Source organism: Cervus canadensis, chromosome 10 (genome assembly GCF_019320065.1).
Source record: "Cervus canadensis isolate Bull #8, Minnesota chromosome 10, ASM1932006v1, whole genome shotgun sequence".
Lineage (NCBI taxonomy): Eukaryota > Metazoa > Chordata > Mammalia > Artiodactyla > Cervidae > Cervus > Cervus canadensis.
In genome coordinates, this window is record NC_057395.1 from 23,106,836 (window position 1) to 23,127,716 (window position 20,881).

Consider the following 20,881-nt stretch of genomic DNA (forward strand, 5'->3'; position numbering starts at 1 on the left):
TTCAATAGTTCTGGTGCACAGTCTTAGATGCTTCAAGGAATGTGGAATCTTCCCTGATCAGGGACTGAACTTGTGTCTCTTGCATTGGCAGGCAGATTCTTTACCCAAGCCCCCAGGGAAGTCCTTTTTTCTTATAATCACTCTCTTCCAGCCAAACAGATCACTTGCTATTGCTCAAACCCACCAGGTAGCCTCCTGTCTCAATCCCTTTGTTCTTGCTTTCTGCCTGAAAATCTTTTCTCTGAGATATTCTCAGTTTATTTCCCTTCCCTTAAGTCTGCTTTAAACCACCTTGTCTTTGAGAGCTACTATGACAATCCTATTTAAAATTGCAAAGTCCTCCCCTCCACTATTACCTGATTGCCTTACACCACTCTATTTCTTATAACATACACCCCTTCTAAAATAGTACGCACTCTGCTCATTTATCATAGTCTCAGTCTCTCCCCTACTTGGAAGCAAGTTCCAAGAAGAGAGGGATATCTGTTTGTTTTACTGACTGTGGGATCTATATACCTGGCATAGAGCAGGCACTCAAAATGCACTTGTTAAAAGCATCAGTGGTGACTTTCCTTTTTCCAGAAATAACTTCTCTCTCATTTCTTATTTTCCCCCATGTTCTTGATTCTATTACTGAGTTAGACATACTTAGTTGTGACCCCCTAATACAAGCCCACTTAGTCCATCCACTCCTAAAAAATCACTCCTAATTTTTTTTTAACTAGGTTTCTCCTTTGTCAGAGTTCCCTAATTGTGTGTCTCTCTTTAGGTTCTATTTGACCCTTTTGTTCATCTTATTTATAATTATATTTAATTGCCTCTCAAAGGAGATGTAATTAAATATCATACTTTATCTGGAATGGAAAACCTCAAGTGGTGTCACCATGACAGAATTTCAGTTAAAAACACTGGCTCTTAGCCTATACTCTCTCCCTAGTAAATTCTATCCAATATCAAAGTTTCAATTACTTTATTATGTCAATAAAATTATTCAATAATTATTTCTTCAACTCACTGCCCTGTTAATGTCAGAACTATCCAAACCATAGACAATAGTGATCTCCTCCTTCAATCTTGCTTCTCTGTGTTACTCACTCTACATCCTGTGATTCCAGATAAAAACTGATAAGTATTACATAAGACACCCATTTTCCGTTCTACTAAAATTCAGGGATGCCCCCAGAAGTCCAGTGGTTTAAGACTTTATCTTCCAATGCAGGGAAGACTAGACATAGACCTTATACCATTCACAAAAATTAACTTCAAATGGATCACAATCCTAAATGCAAAATGTAAAACTATAAAACTCCTAGAAGATAACTTAGAAGAAAATTTAAATGACTTTTTAGGTACAATACCAAAGCATAAGCTATGAAAGAAATAATTAATAAACTAGACTTCATTAAAATTAAAATTTTCTGCTCGCAAAAGACAATGTCAACATACAGTATTTTCTTTCTGTGTTTGACTTATAAGTCACAGGGATGTAATATACAGCACAGGGAATATATAATCGGTAATATTATAACTTTTTATGGTGCATAATCTATAAAATATAGAATTATATGTTGTATACCTGAAACTAATATAATACTGTAAGTCAACTGTACTTCAATTAAAATTGAAAAAGACAATGTCATGAAAAGAATGAGAAGACAAACCACAGACTGGGAGAAAATACTTAAAGACACAGCTGATAAAGGACTCTCGTCCAAAATTTAAAAAATCTTAACACTCAACAATAAGAAAATAAACTATCTGATTAAAAAATAGTCCAAAGACTTGAAGACACCCCACCAAAGAAGATACACAGCTGGCAAATGAGCATATGAAAAGATGCTGCATGTTTGTACATCATCAAGGAAATGCAAATTAAAACAACACTGAGATACCACCATACACATATTACAATCGTCAAAATCTGAACTGATGACAACAAATGCTGGTGAGACTGTGGAGCAACAGGAACTCGCATTCATTGCTGGTGAGTATGTGAAATGGTATAGCCACTTTGGAAGACAGTTTGTCAGTTTCTTAGAAAATTAAACACAATCTTACATATAATCCAGTGATCATGTTCCTTGGCATTTACCCAAAAAGGAACCAAAAATGCATGTCCACACAAAATCCTGCACATAGATGTTTACAGCTGCTTTCTTCATATGGAATATTGAACAATGGACTATTAATCAGCACAAAAAAGTAATGCACTTGAAAGCCACGAAAAAACCTTAAATGAGTATTACTAAATAAAAGAAGCCAATCTGAAATGGCTATAAAGCATATGATCCCAACTACCTGACCTTACAGCGAAGGCAATAAACACTATGGAAACAATGAACAGATCAGTGTTTGCTCGTAGTTGGGAACAGGTAAGAGATGGAACAGCAGAGCACAGAGGATTTTTTAGGGCAGTGAAAATATTTTGCATGATACTATAATGATGGATATATGTATTTATATATTTGTCCAAACCCATAGAATGCACAACACCAAGAGTGAACCATGAGGTATACTATGGACTTTGAATGATTATGATGTGTCAATATAAGTTCATCAACTGTAAGAAATATCCCATCCTGGTGGGTGATGCTGATAATGGCAGGAGTCATGCATGTATTGGGGGTAGGGGTTCTATAGAGACTCTCTGTACCTTCTCAGTTGTGCTGTCAACTTAAAATTGCTCTAAAATTTTTTATTTTAATTTTTAAAAAAGGCTAGTATACTAAGAAAAACTGGTATCTTAAGACTAGGGCTAATCAAAGAGTCAATCTATTAACTTTCACTCTGTAACTCTTACATAATCCTCATCAGAATTAGAATCATGGCTATATTAGTGTAATATAGTTCTCCCCACTACACTGTAATCCCTAAGAAGGTAGGAACTACATGTGTCTTGTTCACCCTGTAAACAGCTGTTGAATCAAGTACAGTGCTTGATAAATACTTATTGACTGCATGAACTAACCCCAAGGACAGCAAGTGTTAAACGACATCTGCTTCCTACTATTATCGACTCTTTTCAGGCACTCTCCCAAAGTACCCACTCCTCTAGCCCAATATTACAACACTAATGCCCCAGGTAAAAACTTTCCCAGCCAACTTGCCTCACTCTACTTTTATCAACAATTTGATTACACCAACACAAACTGTGCTTCCAGCGAACTTCACCTGTTCTGTATGGAATTTTCAACTGAAGTCAAGAAATGTTTATTCTCAAACTTTTCATTAAACCTTTCCCACAATCTTCTCATTTTAGAATCTGATTCATGCCTATCCTAGTCCACCCTTATTGTCTATGGAGAAAAACCAGCTTTTTCTATTAGTTACATTTTTATGTATACTTTCATCTATTTTGTAACTTTATTTTTAATTGAAGGATAATTGCTTTACAGTATTGTGTTGGTTTCTACTAACACAATATGAACCAACAAACATCAACATGAATCAGCCGTAGATTTACCCATGTGCCCTCCCACTTGAACATCTCTCCCACCTCCCTCCCCATCTACCCCTCTACGTTGTTACGGAGCCCTGGTTTGAGTTCCCCGAGTCAAACAGCAAATTCCCATTGGCTATCTATTTTATATATGGTAATGTATGTTTCCATGTTATTCTCCCCATACCTCCCACCCTCTCCTTCCTCCCCACCACGAGCTGTGTCCATAAGTCTGTTATCAATGTTTGTGTCTCCATTGCTGCTCTGCAAATAGGTTCATCAGTACCATCTTTCTAGAGGCCATTCTAGATTCTGGTCAGAATCCCCATATTCTTCTCCATAGTGGCTGTATCAATTTGCATTCCCACCAACAGTGCAAAAGGGTTCCCTTTTCTCCAAACCCTCTCCCGCATTTATTGTTTGTAGATTTTTTGATGGCCATTCTGACTGGTATGAGGTGATATCTCACTGTAGTTTTGATTTGCATTTCTCTAATAATGAGTGATATTGATTATCTTTTCAAGTGTTTATTAGCCATCTGTATGTCTTCTTTGGAGAAATGTCTGTTTAGGTCTCTTGCCCACTTTTTTATTGGGCTGTTTTTCTGGTACCCATTTGTATGAGCTGCTAATATAGTCTTGAAGTTAATCCTTTGTCAGTTGTTTCATTTGTTATTAGTTTTTCCCATTCTGAGGGTTGTCTTATCACCTTACGTATAATTTCCTTTGCTGTGCAAAAGTTTTTATTAGGTCTCACCTGTTTATTTATGCTTTTATTTTCATTACTGTAGGAGGTGGGTCATAGAGGATCTCGTTGTGATTCACCTCATAGAGTGTTCTGCCCATGTTTTCCTCTGAGTTTTATAGTTTCTGGTCTTATATTTACATCTTTAATCCATTTTGAGTTTATCTTTGTGCATGGTGTTACAAAGTGTTCTAATTTTATTCTTTTACCAGTAGCTGTCCAGTTTTCCCAGCAGCACTTACTGAAGAGACTATCTTTGCTTCATTGTATATTCTTACCTCCTTTGTCAAAATTAGGGTATCCAGAGATGCATGGATTTATCTCTTGGCTTTCTATCTTGTTCCATTGGTCTTTGTTTCTGTTTTTGTATCAGTACCATCCTCTCTTGATGACTATAGCCTTGTAGTATAGTCTGAAGTCAGAAAAGTTGATTCCTCCAGCTCCATTCTTCTTTCTCAAGATTGCTTTGGCTATTCGGGATCTTTTGTGTTTCCATATTAATTGTGAGATTTTTTGTTCTAGGTCTGTGAAAAATTCCATTGGTAATTTGGTAAGGATTGCATTGAATCTATAGATTGCATTTGGTAGTATAGTTATTTTCACAATATTGATTCTTCCTAACCCAGGAACATGGAATATCTCTCCATCTGTTTATGTCATCTTTGATTTCTTTCATCAGTGTCTTATAGTTCTCTGTACACAGCTCTTTTCTATCCTTAGGTAGGTTTATTCCTTGGTATTTTATTCTTTTTATTACAATGGTAAATGGGATTGATTCCTTGATTTCTCTTTCTGATATTTCATTGTTAGGGTATAGGAATACAAGTGATTTCTGTGTAGTCATTCTGTATCCTGCCACTTTGTAAATTCAATGATTAGCTCTAGTAATTTTCTGAAGATATCTTTAGGGTTTTGTATGTATAGTATCGTGTCATCTGCAAACAGTGAGAGTTTTACTTCTTTTCCAGTCTGGATTCCTTTTCTTTCTTTCTCTTCTCTGATTGCCACAGCTAGGACTTCCAAAACTATGTTGAATAATAGTAGTGAGAGTGGGAACCCTTGTCTTGTTCCTGATCTTACAAGGAATGCTTTCAGTTTTTCACCATTGAGAATAATGTTTGCTGTGGGTTTATCATATATGGCCTTTATTATGTTGAGGTAGGTTCCTTTGATGCCCATTTTTTGAAGAGTTTTTTAATCATAAATGGGTGTTGAATTCTGTTGAAAGATTTTTCTGCATCTATTGAGATTATCATATGGTTTTTATCTTTCAATTTGTTAATATGGTGTATCACATTGGTTGATTTGCATATATTTAAGAATGCTTGCATGCCTGTGATAAAGCCAACATGATCATGGTGTTATGACCATTTTAATGTGTTGTTGAATTCTGTGTGCTACTCACAGCAGAGCAAATATATTAATATCTCTACATATTCTACACACATTTCTTTTAGCAGATATTAAGTACAACCACTGTTTATTATTATTATTAACCAGGTTTGACTGGCAATAGATTATCATGACTTCTTTTATGCACACATGTCTAGATTTTCTCACTAGATTGCTTTTCCCTAAAGTAAAAACTCCTTTCTGTGTCTACCATACAAACCTAACAAAGTGTTGGAAATGCTCAAACAGTCTTAAAATACAGTCACTGGAAATACCAACCGATTTTAATGCCTCTCTTATAAATGCCCATGGGGGTGAAAAGGTTTACATTCTTTGAGAACTTTACAAATTTAAGCACCCTGAAGACTCAGTAGGTGAAATGAAAATCAATCCCAAGATTCATTTTTCACTCCCACCTCTAGCTCTACTGAACTAACTGCATGACCACGACCATAGGAAGAGCCGTGACATTCATTCTGTGTGCCTTATTTTTCTTAGCTATAAATTGTTTACACATATAAGTTTATTTTAAACAATGTCAGGAACAAAATAAGTGCATGAGAAGTGTGTAACAGAATGTATATTATTATCATACCATCTTTAAATCTATGTTTAAGTCTACACCCCAAAGAAAGGGGTTTCTATCAACCCCGGAAGAAAATGATAACTTCACTATCTACAGTGGTAAAGTTCTTCAAGGCAAGGAGACAGGGACTGCTAAGCAAATCTAGTGTTCAACAGGAGAGGATGATTAAATCCCCTTATATTTCTCCTCACAACCATCACTAACCTGAAAATAGAAACTAAATGGACAACTGTAGTAGGTGTGAAACTAAAGAGAAGGACTGAAGTAGTTGGGGTATACAAGCAAAAATAATTCCACTTATACTTCTAGCTTATAATTTTCAGAGTGAAGAAGAAAAATGATCATGCTGAAAAATAAAATCCAAGTGCCTCTTGATCAAAGTGAAAGAAGAGAGTGAAAAAGCTAGCTTAAAACTCAACATTCAATAAGCTAAGATCATGACATCTGGTCCCATCACTTCATGGCAAATAGATGGGGAAACAATGGAAACAGTGATGGAGTTTATTTTCTTGGGATCCAAAATCACTGCAGATGGTGACTGCAGCCATGAAATTAAAAGATGCTTGCTTCTTGGAGGAAAAGCTGTGACAAACCTAGACAGCATATTAAAAAACAGAGACATTACTTTGCTGACAAAGGTCCGCATAGTCAAAGGTATGGTTTTTCCAGTAGTCATGTATGGATGTGAGAGTTGGACCATAAAGAAAGGTGAGCACTGAAGAATTGATGCTTTTGAACTGTGGTGCTGGAGAAGACTTGAGAGTGCCTTGGATAGCAAGGAGATCCAAACAGTCCATCCTAAATGAAATCAGTCCTGAATATTCCTTGGAAGGGCTGATGCTGAAGTTCCAATACTTTGGCCACCCGATGTGAAGAACTGACTGATTGGAAAAGACCCTGATGCTAGGAAAGATTGAAGACTGGAGGAGAAGAGGAGAACAGAGGATGAGATGGTTGGATGGCATCACCAATTTGATGTGAGTTTCAGCAAGCTCCAGGAGTTGGTAATGGACAGGGAAACCTGGCATGCTGCAGTCTATGGGGTTGCAAAAGTCAGACATGACTGAGCAACTAAACTGAACTGAGCTCAATGCAATAATGCACACAAAATCTTTCCATAGATACTCTTAATAATGTAATTTATTGAAATTTAATCTTAAATAATCATAGAAAAAGGCTTTTCTATTAAAGAAAGACATAGATTCATATTCTCAATAGAATTTTCAACTGAGAAAATTTACTGTCTACTGCATTACCTATTTTATTATTTTATCTCTACTGTCCTGAATTTCTCTAGTCTAACAACATAATTATCCACAGCAAAGACTGATCAAATCATCATGGGTCATTTACCAGATTTTACTTGTTTACAGAAATAGTTTTTTTTCCCTCAGTGATCAATGGCCCCACAAATGAGAATGAATGGATTTTTTCTCAACTTCTTAGTTTTATGTCACAGAAATGATGAGCCTTCACAAGAAACAACTTTCCATTCTAGTCTTTTACAGTTACCTCTGTCTAGGGAGATTTTATTTATTTATTTTTTTGGACGGGAAAACAGTGTCTAAATCGTGGAGGACAATATGAAGAGAAAGAGAACCCAGTTCAGTAAGAAAAAAAAATAGCAAGATAGCCTTCTTTCTAAAAAAATGTGTAGATTGATATACATTTAAGCAAGATGCTAAATAATTAGCAAATTTAGTTTTATTTGGAGACCCTCTTTTCCCCTGGCAGTTGGGTCTATAGAAAACATCATTAGATAGAAAATAGGAAATAGCTTATTTTCCCATCTTTCATTAAAATAAAAAGCAATTTGTGGTTATACAGAAAAGTGCATTTTAGGAAGCCTTTAATTCTATAATTAAGTTTATATATGTTCAATCTCACCAAAAAATACCTTCTCAAAAAACATTTTTTTTTTTTAGAATATAAGCAGTAAAAACAGAGCTGTCATTAGATCTCTCTCACACAGACAGACACAAACATACACACATTCTCAACAAATAGCAAAAGAAACAGATATGGAAAATTCAAGCTTTCTCACAATGCTGTTGTGTCATGAAAGAAATTTGTCTCGCTGCAGAATACAAAAATTACTATTGGAAGGTAAAGCGAAGTGAATCAAAATGTTAGTCCCTCAGTCATGTCCAACTCTTTGAGACCTCATGGACTGTAGCCCATCAGGTTCCTCTGTCCATGGAGTTCTCTGGGCAAGAATACTGGAGTGAGTAGCCATTCCCTTCTCCTGGGGACCTTCCCAACCCAGGGATCAAACCTGGGTCTCCTGCATTCAGGTGGATTCTTTACCATCTGAGCCATCAGGGAAGCCCAATGGAAGGTAAAATATTAGCAAAAGTACATGGAAATGGCCTCCAAAGCATCAACACATAAAATCACTTAGCCTCTACCTTACTATCAGCTGTAGAAATGCCAGTGTTTAATACATACATTTTTATATTTAGCAGACATAGTAGTTTGGGAAAAATAAACAGCCAGTATTTAAGTTTGAAAAATCAAATCAGAAAAATAATAAATCACTCTTTCCTTTTCTGCTCAACCTGCTTTGGCTTAGACTTTATTGAATTCAAACCAAGTACTGATGTATGTGTTTTTTTCTGTGAACAGAGAGAAAAGTAGAAAACGAGAAATTATGTAGATCTATTTTTAGAAAAAAAGCACATGCATTTTCTACTAACTAGTTTTTAGACAGAAGTACATAACAAGTGCTTAGAAAATGATGTTTGGGAATATTATAATACCTTTAAAATACAAAGAGTTGTTTTAAAAAATACAGGCTTTCTCATCTATCTGATAAACTATGTCTTTTACCAAAATTGGTTAAAAATTACATTTGGTAATTTTTCCTAAAAAGTTCAAAGATATTTTAGAGACACAGAACACCTAAATCATAGTAATTTTAATAACTCTTTTGAGGTAAGTCATAATCATTCTTATTATAAAGAAGACAACTCAAATTAGGTCCAAGATAGTTGTGAAAATTAGAATAAATTGCATTAAGATATTAATATTTGAAACCCTAGAGGAGCAATGTTCCTTTTACAGAGAATTTATTTTTATGTGTAGAAATCCTGAGTGTGGTATCGTCTTTTCCTCCTTACAGAAAATCTTTTTTTTTTTTTTAAAGCAATTAAGCTTTCTATGGGAAAACTGACAAGTAAGTTCACTGCTAAACTCTCAGCCTAAAATCACTGTGCTTACTTCTCTTTTTTGCTGCAAAGAAGACAAAAGATGCCTGCTTTTACTCCAGATTCTTTACTGTGCCTTTACTTCATCTCAACTCACTGCTGGAATCTTTAATGTATGAATTCATAAAAATGGGTTGAAGAATTAGCATTTGTATGACAAAACAGATTCATCACGATAAAATCAGCCTTGCGGGGCTGGGGGCGGGGGGTTGGACAAGCAAAGAAATAAAAGACAAAGATTTTAGAGAACTGAAGTTCATTTGCTTATTTTTTAACTCAATTCACTGTAATCATGGATCCAATGCCAAATAAAGATCCCTATCCTCTTTTTGTGTCTATAAGTCTTTTAAATCCTTGAAACACACAAATGGAATGGAAAGAAATTTAGTGCATTTCTGATTTATGAAATGTAATGTGATAAAATAATTTCTAAAGGGAAAAGATTAAGGTTTCATTCTTTTCTTTTTTTGTTTAAGGATATTAATGTTTTAAAACTTCTAGACAGAATTCCTAAGATACCATTTGACATCCTAGGGGCCTGAGAGCATGATTTCTCCTCCAAAAGTAAATTCTTTCACTGGCTTCAAATTTCCTATTGCTCAAACTGACCAAGGAAGCAACTTTTCATTTCTGGAAACTATCATTTTCAATTTAATGATGAACTTGAAAGGACAGAAAGGTTGCAAAATGTGTGGTTAAGAATGTGTTCTGGGAACAGATTACCCAGATGTAAGATGGCCTTCCACCAATTACAAACTATACAACATTAGGAATGTGTGCCAATTATAATCACATTGTGTCCCAGCTCCAAATCTACCCTCTTTGCTCTGCTTTGAGATAACGGAGCTGGACTGTGCAAACATTTCTCTTTTCAATAGCTCATACAATGGTTGGCTTTCTTAGTAAAGAGCAAAGAATGCCACAAAGAATGGCAGAATAAAGAACTTCCCTTTTTGGTTCCAGGGTACTTTTTTCTTGTTTTTGTTCTTAAATCATGACCACCAGCCTTATAAGACAGTGCGGATAAGTCACCCTTCAGTGAGTTTTGCAGGTATCTCTGTGGATAGTTTCTTTCTTGACTACTAAGCTGTTAACCAAATCTAGCCTACAGCATCCCAGCAAATTTCTCCAAATGGAAGAACACTTCCAAATATACCTTCAGGCCAACATTACCCAGATACCAAAATCAGAAAAGGATGCCACAAGGAAAAAAAGGGGGGCCAATATTCCTGATGAACAAAGATCTTCATCAAACACCTCAATAACAATATTAGCAAACCAAATTCAAGAGCACCTTAAAAGGATCAAACACTAGGATCAAGAAGGATTCATTTCAGGAATGCAGTGATGCCTCAGTATTTACAAATGTAACACACCATGTAACAAAATGAAGCAAATGTGATACATCATGTGAACAAAAGGAAGGATAAAAACCAAATGATCATCTCCATAGATGCAGAAAAAGCACCTGACAAAATTCAACATCCATTTATGATAAAAACTCTCAACCAAATGGGTATTAAGAGGATGTAGCTCAACATAGTAAAAGCCATATATGACAAGCCCACAATCAACATCATAATCTACAGTGAAAGCTGAACATTTTCCCTCTAAGATCAAGTACAGGACAAAGAGGCCTACACTTACCATCTTTATTTAACAGTATTGGAAGACCTAGTCACAATATCTACCAAGAAAAATAAAATAAAGAGCATCAAAATCAGAAACAAAAAATAAAACTATTTACAGATGACATGAATATAAAAGATTCCCCAAAAATCTGTTAGAACCAATCAACAAATTGGTAAAGCTGCAGGATACATTAACAATACACAAAAATCTATTGCCTTTCTATATATCAATAATGAACTATGAGAGATAAATTAAGAAAAAATTGACACTTAAAAGTGCACCCAAAAAAAAAAAAAAGACACCACAAAGTATTTACGAATCAATTTAACCAAGGGGATGAAAAATCTGGACACTAAAATATATAAAACATTAATTAAAGAAATGGGTGATGACACAAATAAATGGAACAATTTTCTATGCTCAATGAATTGTAAGAATTAATATTGCTATAATGCCCATGCTACCCCCCCAAACCCCCTCCCCATGAGGCAATCTACAGATTTAATGCAATCCCTAACAAAGTTTCAGGAGTATTTTTCAAAAAAAATAGAACAAACTATCCTAAAATTTTTATGGAACCACAAGAGACACCAAATACCCAAAGCAATCTTGAGAAACAAGAAAGAACAAAGACAGAGGCATCTCACACCCTGATTTCGAATTATATTACAAAGGTATCATAATTAAAACTATGTTATTGCCATACATTAAAACAAACACAAATCAATGGAACAGACTAGAGAGCCCAAAAGTAAACCCACCCAAAGATAATTAATGTTCATTAAAGAAGGTAAAAATAAACAATGGGGAAAAGATAGTCTCTTCAACAAATGGTGCTGGGAACAATGGACAGTCACATAAAAATAAAACCAAAGTGGGCCACTCTCTTTATACCATACACAAAAATTAACTCAAATAGATTACAAACTTCAACATAAGACCTGAAACCATAAAAGTTCTAGAAGAAAACACAGGAAAGAAGCTCCATGACAAAAGTCTTTGCAACCTTTTTCCAATTTGACACCAGAAGCTGAGTCAACAAAAGCAAATATACACAAGCGGGATTACATCCAAAAGGTTCATCCCTGTTTCTGGTTCAGAGTTCCTAAAATCCTTGGAATTTCCTAAGTATGCACGCATGCATGCTAAGTCGCTTCAGTCCTGTCCAACCCTTTGTGACCCTGTGGACTATAGCCCACCATGCTCCTCTGTCCATGGGATTCTCCAGGCAAGAATACTGGAGTAGGTTGCCATTCCCTTCTCCAAGGGATCTTCCCAACCCAGGGATCAAACCTGCATCTCCGGAGGTTCCTGCACTGCAGGTGGATTCTCGGCAACTAAGGATTCCTAAGTATGCAGAATAACAAAGTTGTGTTTTCTCATGTTAATTAGGCAACTTTGGAGTGAACCTAAGGGTGGAGGGTGGTTGCCAATGAAGCCAAATAGGTGATTAGAGGTTGGAACTTCCAGTCCTACCCCTGACCACTGAGGAGAGGAGATAGGCTGGAGGTTGAATTGGTGGCCAATGATTTAATCAATCATGTTAATATCTATGTAATGAAGCCTCCATAATAACTGAAAAGGATGGAGTCTGGAGAGCTTCTAGGTTGGTGAACATGTGGAGGTGCTGAGAGGCACCTGGAGAGGACACAGAAGCTCCTCATCCTTTCCCCCACATTGTGTCTCTTCCGTCAAACTGTTGCTGAGTTAGATCCTTTTATAATAAACAGGTTATCTAGTAAGTAGAATGTTTCTCTGAGTTCTGTGAGCTGCCCTAGCAAATTAATCAAATCCAAGGAGGGAGTCCAAGGAACCTGATTCAGAGCCAGCCAATTAGTAACAACCTGGACTTGAGACCATCATCCAAAGTATAGCAGAAGAAGGGAGGCAGTCTTGTAGGACTGAGTCTTAACCTGTAGAACTTAATGGCATCTCTGGGTAGATAGTGTCAGAACTGAGTTAAAAGTGTAGGACACTCAGATGGTACCCTGAATTTATCTGAAGAAAACAAAAACACTAACTCAATAAGATATATGTGACCCATGTTCACTGCAGCATTACTATAATAATGAAGAAAATGTGGTACATAGACAGTGCAATAATATTCAGCCATAAAATAGAAAGGAATCTTGTCATTTGTGACAACACAGATAGACCTTGAGGGCATTAGGCTAAGTGAAATAAGTCTGCCAGAGAAAGACAAATGCCATATGACATCATCTGGAATCTAGAAAACAGACAGACAACAAAAACCCAAGGTCCTAGTTCAGGGAACAGACTGGTAATGGCCAGAGGCAGGGAATTGGGGATCAAAGGGTACAAACTTATAAATAAGCCATGAGGATGTAATAATGTATAGCATGGTAATAATAAGCAATAATATTATATTGTGTTTTTGAAAGTTGTTAAGTGAGTAAATTTTTAAAGTTAAGGGCAACGAAGATCCCATATGCTACAATTAAGATCCAGTACAGTGAAATAAATATTTTTTTTAAATAAAAGTTCTCATTACAAGAAAAAATTTTATAGCTACGTATGGTGATATAACTAGACTTATTTTCATGGTTGTTTTGCATTATAGTCAAATATCAGAGCATTATGTTGTAGTCTGAAACCAATATAATGTTATACATTAATCACACCTCGATAAAAATATTTTTAAAATATTAATAACAAAAAAAGAAACATTCTTCATTAATTAAGTAGCATGCACTTAACATTCAGAGAGTAAACATGTACCCACAGATCTTAGTCGAGTGAGTCTAGACTCTCACTCACCACAGTTGGCTTCCTCTGCTCCATCTGGACAGTCAGATGTGAAATCATACACCCTGCTGGATGAAGTCCAGCCTGCGTCCTCATGTGGCACAAGTCCAGCTTCAAATGAAGAGATGGAGAGAATAAAACATCTTTTTCTCTTCCAACAAATAGATGGAATGTGTAATTGTTTCATGAACACTAGTTTTTAAATGAGCTAAACATGGCAAGCATAGGGTCTCAATAAATCTCTGGCCATAAATATAACATAACTCACCGTAAGTAGGACTTGACAAGTCCCCTTCTCCTCCCATCCCTAAACTCCTGCTCGGTGGAAATACTAAAGTTCATGAAGGAGATCTTATGATTGCCTACTGGATAAATTTGTACAAATGGTAAGAAAGTTTTTTCCTTTGTGTAAAATCTTTAGTCTTTCAGGAATAATTCACGTAATTTGGCCTAATGAGAATTATGCCCTAACCAAGTGAGCTGGTGTGCCAATTGAAGCACACATAAATGAGTTTTGAGTTAATTTATGAAGAGAATTCTCTGTAAATGAGATCAAGTATTCTCAGAGACTTCTACTAAGGTTAATTTTACTGATAATTTAAAACCTTTAACCACTTCTGCTTCCAAATACACCGCCCTCAATGTCAACTCTAACACCTTCCTACGATTCCAATTCTGGTGATGCAGCATTTAATTAGAAGAAGGAAAATGTTTAATTAATTATCAGAAATAAGGTAATTCTGGTTAACCCTCCAAAACTCATTAATCATTAAATCTGCTGCTTTACATTCTGTAATGTCTATCAAAACCCCACCCCCACCCCCCACACACACTACACACAGCTTAGAATGGTTTATTGTAAATTCAGGACACACATTCTGAATAATGTAAAAGCATGTTAACACAATACAGTTAGGACATAGAATATACAGCCTCCCCAGTGAAAGATGCCTTTAATAAAAGATCCTTAGTGAAAAGTTCTTTAACTCAGATCTCAATTTAAAATAGTTTCTCCTATATCATCCTTAATTAATGCATTTAGCTCCTTTTAAGAATTTAACTTCTCTCACTAAATATGTCATGTAAGAAAACATAAGTTCAGAATGTATGACATGCCTGATATCCACATGCAATTATTTTTCATGTAAAGAGATTAATAAAATGAAGTATGACAATTTTCAGAAACATTTTTAATATTCATTTTTGTTTCTTAAGTGAGACCTGAGGAAAGGGGTGGTCAGAGAGAAACGTCAACCAGGGTTAAAATAACAAAGTAACTGCAGGCACAATGTATACCCGTTTCAATGGACTCTCACAAAGACCCCATGGGCTATAGACCCCCAGGCTCCTCTGCCCATGAGATTCCTCGGACAGGAACACTGAAGTGGATTGCCATTTCCTTCTCTAGGGGATCTTCCCCACCCAGAGATCAAACCTGAGTCTCCTACATTGGCAGGTGAATTATTAAGCCACCAGGGAAGCCCAGATATTACAGAGAGGTTTTCAAAAATGCCTATCCTATTATTTGGGATCCATTTTTATGACAGTATATGTTTCTCTCAATTGAAATTCTCTACAAAATATGTAGTCAAAGAACTAGTCAGACTCCATCTGTTTCTTGAAAAGATTCTTTTGAATTTAAACACATAATTTTAGGGTCAAGTTTGAAATTCTTCTTTGGCCTTAAGTCACTTTTCTAAGCAATACTTGTTTTGAACTCCTGAGTAATTCTGAAACATGAATTTAATTACACATTCACTTGAAGTATCAAACAAAATTAAAATACAATTGATTTTTAGAGAGGTATTTTAAAACATGCAAAATATTTAAAATTCTTTCATAACTATTATAACTAAATAATCTGTATGTGAGAATTTTAGGCACAAGTATACAGTGTTATTAGAGGATAGCCTCAGGCCTAGACTGTGATAGACCGCATTTTTACTTTTTTTTAAAAAAAAAAGAAATGTTTTAGTTTTCATGGACATGTGACATAATCCACATCCTGGTATTAGTGAATAGTGAACTATATTAATGAAGGATTCTAATATATTTTATATTTTGAGGAACTTTTCTGGTGGTCTAGTGGTTAAGACTTTGCCTTCCCATGCAGGGGGTGAGGGTTTCATCCCTGGTCAGGAAGCTAAGATCCCACATGCCTTGTGGCCAAAAACCAAAACAGAAAAATATTGTGACAACTTCAAGAAAGATTTTTTAAATGGTACATATCAAAAACTTAAAATGTATACCTATATTTTTACATTTTGATATCAAAGAAAACCATTTCAATGTTCAAAATTGCAACAACCATAAGAAAAAAAAGAAAAAACTTACCTTTGCTTTGCACACTAGTACCTGGAAGTGTCTTATATGAAATTTCACATTCCTGGGATACACTGATGTCATCTAGAGCAACAGTAGCATTTGATGATAAAACTGTAGCTTCCAAAATTAACTAAAATTATAGAAATATAAATTATTAGAAATATACTATAAACTTTTTTTTTTAGTTTCTAGGCCCAAGATGGAGCCATTCCTGCCCTGGGTGCCATGGCAGCAAATCAAAACTTAAGTAACTTTCATGCCTTTAAATGCTCCTCTTGACCAGAAACACAGTACATTCAGTCAGTCAGTACCCAAACTTCAAGCCAATTCTGGACTCTTTATTTCCTTATTCCTTCTCAACCCAAACAAGGTTGACTATGAGGCCTCAACCAACTGAATATTTTCTGTTTTATCTCTTCCTCATTTTTTATTCTTTACCCTATAAAGCTTCTTGCCTTCCACCCCATTTTGCATATCTCCAAATTAGAGATTGTTTCTTGAAGTGTTGAATAAACCTTGCTTGTACCCCCTAAACTATCTTCCTTAATCATTTTTTAACAAAAGTAAATGTATTACAATCATATTTCTTTGTGTAGAGAAGTTCATTTGCATATGTCCCAATCTTCCAACCTAATTTTAGAAAATTGTTTTGATCAGAAAATTCAAATTAGGAATTTATAAAGTCATAACTGCTTTGACAGCACCTTATGCAACCTTAATATCCTAGGTAACCTTGTTTCAATTAGAAGTTGCAACATTCATCACAACTGAAGGGCGGCCTTCCCACTGGAGCCATTAAGAGTTATAAGCATTTAAAATGAGCTCTTTGGGGTAATCAACTGCGTGGTTTACAACTCAATTTAATTGAGATATGAGTTAATTTATAATGTGTCTGCTGGAGGCAATGATTCATTTACATATCAGAATATTTAAAAACTTATATAGATTATATATACATATATGGAAACCTACTTAGTGAGGCAAAAAAACACAGTGGTTAATAACATTCATATGCTAAAGCACTTGGAAGCATCTACTTAAGTTTAATTTATTCTAACTTTCTAAACAATGACTAATATAATTTGTTTTCTTTCTTACCAATCACTCACATTATACTGTTATTCCACAATCTTTAAAAAAAAAAGAAGAAGAAGAAAGAAAGAAAGAAAAAAAATATGTGCAGAGTCTTAACAACACATAGCAGGACCACTAGTCCAGGCTAGCAAGTGGCTAGAAAGTGCATCTCCATGTTATCAGGGAGGATCTCTGAGCTCAAAGATCTTAAAATTAACTTGGTAAGACACATTGACATAAACTATACCATAAGTGCTATATAAGAAACATGCATAAGATTCTAAGAGAATCAAAGAAAAGCACTTCATTACTTCTGCCAAGAATGTGAGACAGAATTTGGAAAAAAGTTTTAGTAGAGAGGGAGAAGGAAATGGCAACCCACTCTAGTACTCTTGCCTGGAAAGTCCCATGGATGGAGGAGTCTGGTAGGCAACAGTCCACGGGGTGGCAAAGAGTCAGACACAACTGAGCGACTTCACTTCACTAATACTAAACTTCAGTTTCAGGTCATCTATACCTTTGCCTGCTTTCCTCTATATAATTAAATGCAAGACTATGTGATGAACAGTTACAATTTGATCTGGATTAATTAAAATCCTCCAATTTTAAGTAGAGAAAAATGTTAAAATTCCTCTAAAAATATATATCTCATATCTGTAAATAATATCACCTGATTGTGCCAAAATCATCTTCACTGTTTCTATTTTGTATTACTTGCTTTAAACCAAGCTGATCTTTCAATTCGTCATTGAAGGCAGTTCCTCCTGAGAACTACAGTATGAGTTAATAATCAGTGTGTGAGCCAGAGGTTGCTCAGAAGAGATGCTTCAACCATGCAAAAAGGCAGAGAGAAAAACCTAATTTTAAGAAGATTCTGAAGGTAACTTGAGAGCTAAAATTTCTAATTATATGTAGATATCTTTCCTTCTAAAACTATTTTTTAGGATCTTGCTGAGTTTTGTTTCAGTCAATTATATTATATTATTCCCTGAGTGAGCAGAATCATTTCTTGTTTTTGCTTTCAGGAAGCACGGCAATGGTAAATATTGTTTACAGTCAAGTGGTTACTTTTTACATCTGTAAAACTGAGAGAAGGTTTTCCAGAGCAATATTCAACTAGCATATTTAAATTTTAGTTCTTTGATATCTTGTTTTAAACAAAGGATAATGAGAATGAATATTAATCCAAGAGGAAATGGAGACTATGGGAATATGGTAAGAAAAAATAAAGAAAAACTGGACAACAGTAATTTTTAAACAATGATGGTGGTGTTAAAAATAAGATCAACAGCAGACTTTTACTAAAGAGCTTGGATGCTTTTTTTTTTACATGCCAGGCTTGGAGTAAGCTAAATAAGTTAAAATACATTCACTTATTTTAACCCTGTGAAGACAGTGCTATTTTCATCCACATTTTAAAGCAAAGGAAACAGAGCTTAGAGAACTGAAGTTATTGGTTGAAGGTCACATTTGAGTAAGAAAAATGTGTGACCTGAGCCATGGATGATTATGCTCAACATCATCACTACCATGAAATAAGAGGTAACTGGTCTTCAGAGATGCTGGAGGATAGAGCTACCTGGCAAAACAAGATTTAATGAAGTCCTGGACTAAGAAGGCCAAGGACACAGCAACATTACAGAGACCGGACCAGCTTTTACTTTGCATTATAAATCTTACCCTTCACTGAATCCTCAAATAACATCAGGAAATTGTTATTGATTTATACCATCAACATTGATCAAGAGTGAAAATGGTATGAATTATTGTAGAAAATTCCACAAAAGGATCATTTTAAAATAAAATCTAAATGTGACACAATTATGCTTTAGTAGCAAACTCAAAGACAGCAGATCAACCTGAAATCAATAAACAGTATTCAGAAAAAGTACCACCTCTAGATAGGAAGTTAAGAAGAAGAGTTAGGAAACAAATTGCAAATTAAGTGAATATATTTGTGTAAAAAGCTGAATATTTAAAATGAGTAGGAACAGTTAAAACAGATCGGAAAAAAAAATACTATTAATGTGAACTATGTGACTTACGTTCTTCCAATAAAAACTGCAAAGACAATGGAGAGAATATTAAAATGCTAATTTGCTGTTCTTGCAAAACAAACAGTAAGCCAAATCCATTTCTACCAGAAGACTGAAAGCCCTACCTAACCCAGGCACTGATTTCCTAAAGAAATCAGAGCAATTTATATTCTGTTGCGATGTGTACGAGAGACATCAAAGGACCACATTGAATCTGAATGTCATGGCTACAAGAGAACAGACAGGTCACACAGTCCATGTCTTTCTCCTTTCCAATGTTTGGATTAGATAACTGGACAAATATATGCTTAGTCGCATTAAACTGATGGTCAGGCAATGACGAAGGTCACCCTTAAATACTTCAGTCCACTAAATTTAAAGTGCCAAAGGAGTCTGTTTCCAAGAAGATAAACTTTAATTATTGGAATATGTAAGAGCTAGATTGACTCTTTGTAGGTATAATATCTTTTCCATTTGCTGTTGACCAAAGAATGAAGTAGAACTACACCTACCTAGACTCCTCATGCATATTTCCATAACTTTGAAAATACACTTAGAAAAATCAGGTTAAAAACAACAGAATTTTAGCATTTTTGTTTCTTGTAGAGGATAAGAAATGGAGTAGAAAAGGGTACCAAGAGGACAAAAGCTGTGTTTTTAGAAACAAACATATCAACAATACAAGCAAATGAAAATGTTCATATTAATTCATTCTGAAGTTTAAGTACATGGGTGTTTGCCTCTCTGTGTACTTTCTACTTGTTTGAAAGATTTAATAATGTATCTAAATAGTATTAATGTATTCAATAAAAACACATCATGTATGTGTGTGACTGTGTATTTATCTATCTTATAAAATGTGTATAAAATCTGCACTGCTTCACACCAGGATGTTACACAGACCCCAATTCCTTACCCCCAGTCTTTGAGTCCAACTAGGATTTGACATCTGAACAGTGCAGAGGTGTGGATGTTCATCTTAACTCTATCATGATGCCCTCAGAGAGACCAAGGGCAGCTCTCTATCATCAAACCCATCACTAAATGAACTGCTTAACACTGGTTCAGGTCAGGTTAAACTCTGCCTCTAAATTTGTTTTTCAAAAGCTTATTGCTTTCCAAATTTTAACTTTCTAAATTTCTGCTTAGAGGTGGTGGACCTATAATAGCCTTCTGAATGGTGAAATCTGAGAAAACGGTTCTTATTTTTCTTTTCACTGGCTATAGTTTCTAAAACAAGCCAAGTATTAGGATGACATGAGAAGGAGCAGAGGCACAGGCTAAAACCCTTACCTTCTCAGGGGCAAATTAAAGACGGCTGAAGCTTAAAGCAAGAACCCAGGGCCATTCATCCCCCTCAAGAGCCAGAACAATTAAGAAGAGCGTGGGACTTCCCTAGTGGTCCAGTGGTTAAGACTCTGTGCTTCCAGGGCAGGGGGAGCAGGTTTGACCCCTGGTTGGAAAACTAAGATCTCATACGCCGCACAGCGCAGCCAAAAATATACTAAAAAAAAAACAAAGAGGCTGACTGGTGCTGACTGGTGCTGACTGGGAGCCCTCAGGTTAGGAGAGAGAAAAACCAGCACAGGTTGCTGATTCCCCAGGGAGGGGAGTGAGGGAGAGAGAGAGCACCAGAGTGCATCTGTTTAAGAAAACATCGTGGCTGCCAAATTACAAAATC

The 20,881-nt window shown here is 35.5% G+C and overlaps 1 protein-coding gene across 1 annotated transcript in view; it reads right to left on the reverse strand.

Moving 5' to 3' along the window:
* MALRD1 (MAM and LDL receptor class A domain containing 1) overlaps positions 1-20,881 on the reverse strand; it is a 512,454-nt gene that overhangs the window by 409,209 nt on the left and 82,364 nt on the right. The window contains exon 14 of the mRNA XM_043480161.1: positions 16,100-16,220. Coding sequence (XP_043336096.1) covers positions 16,100-16,220 — 121 coding nt within the window. The remainder of the gene's footprint in view (positions 1-16,099; positions 16,221-20,881) is intronic.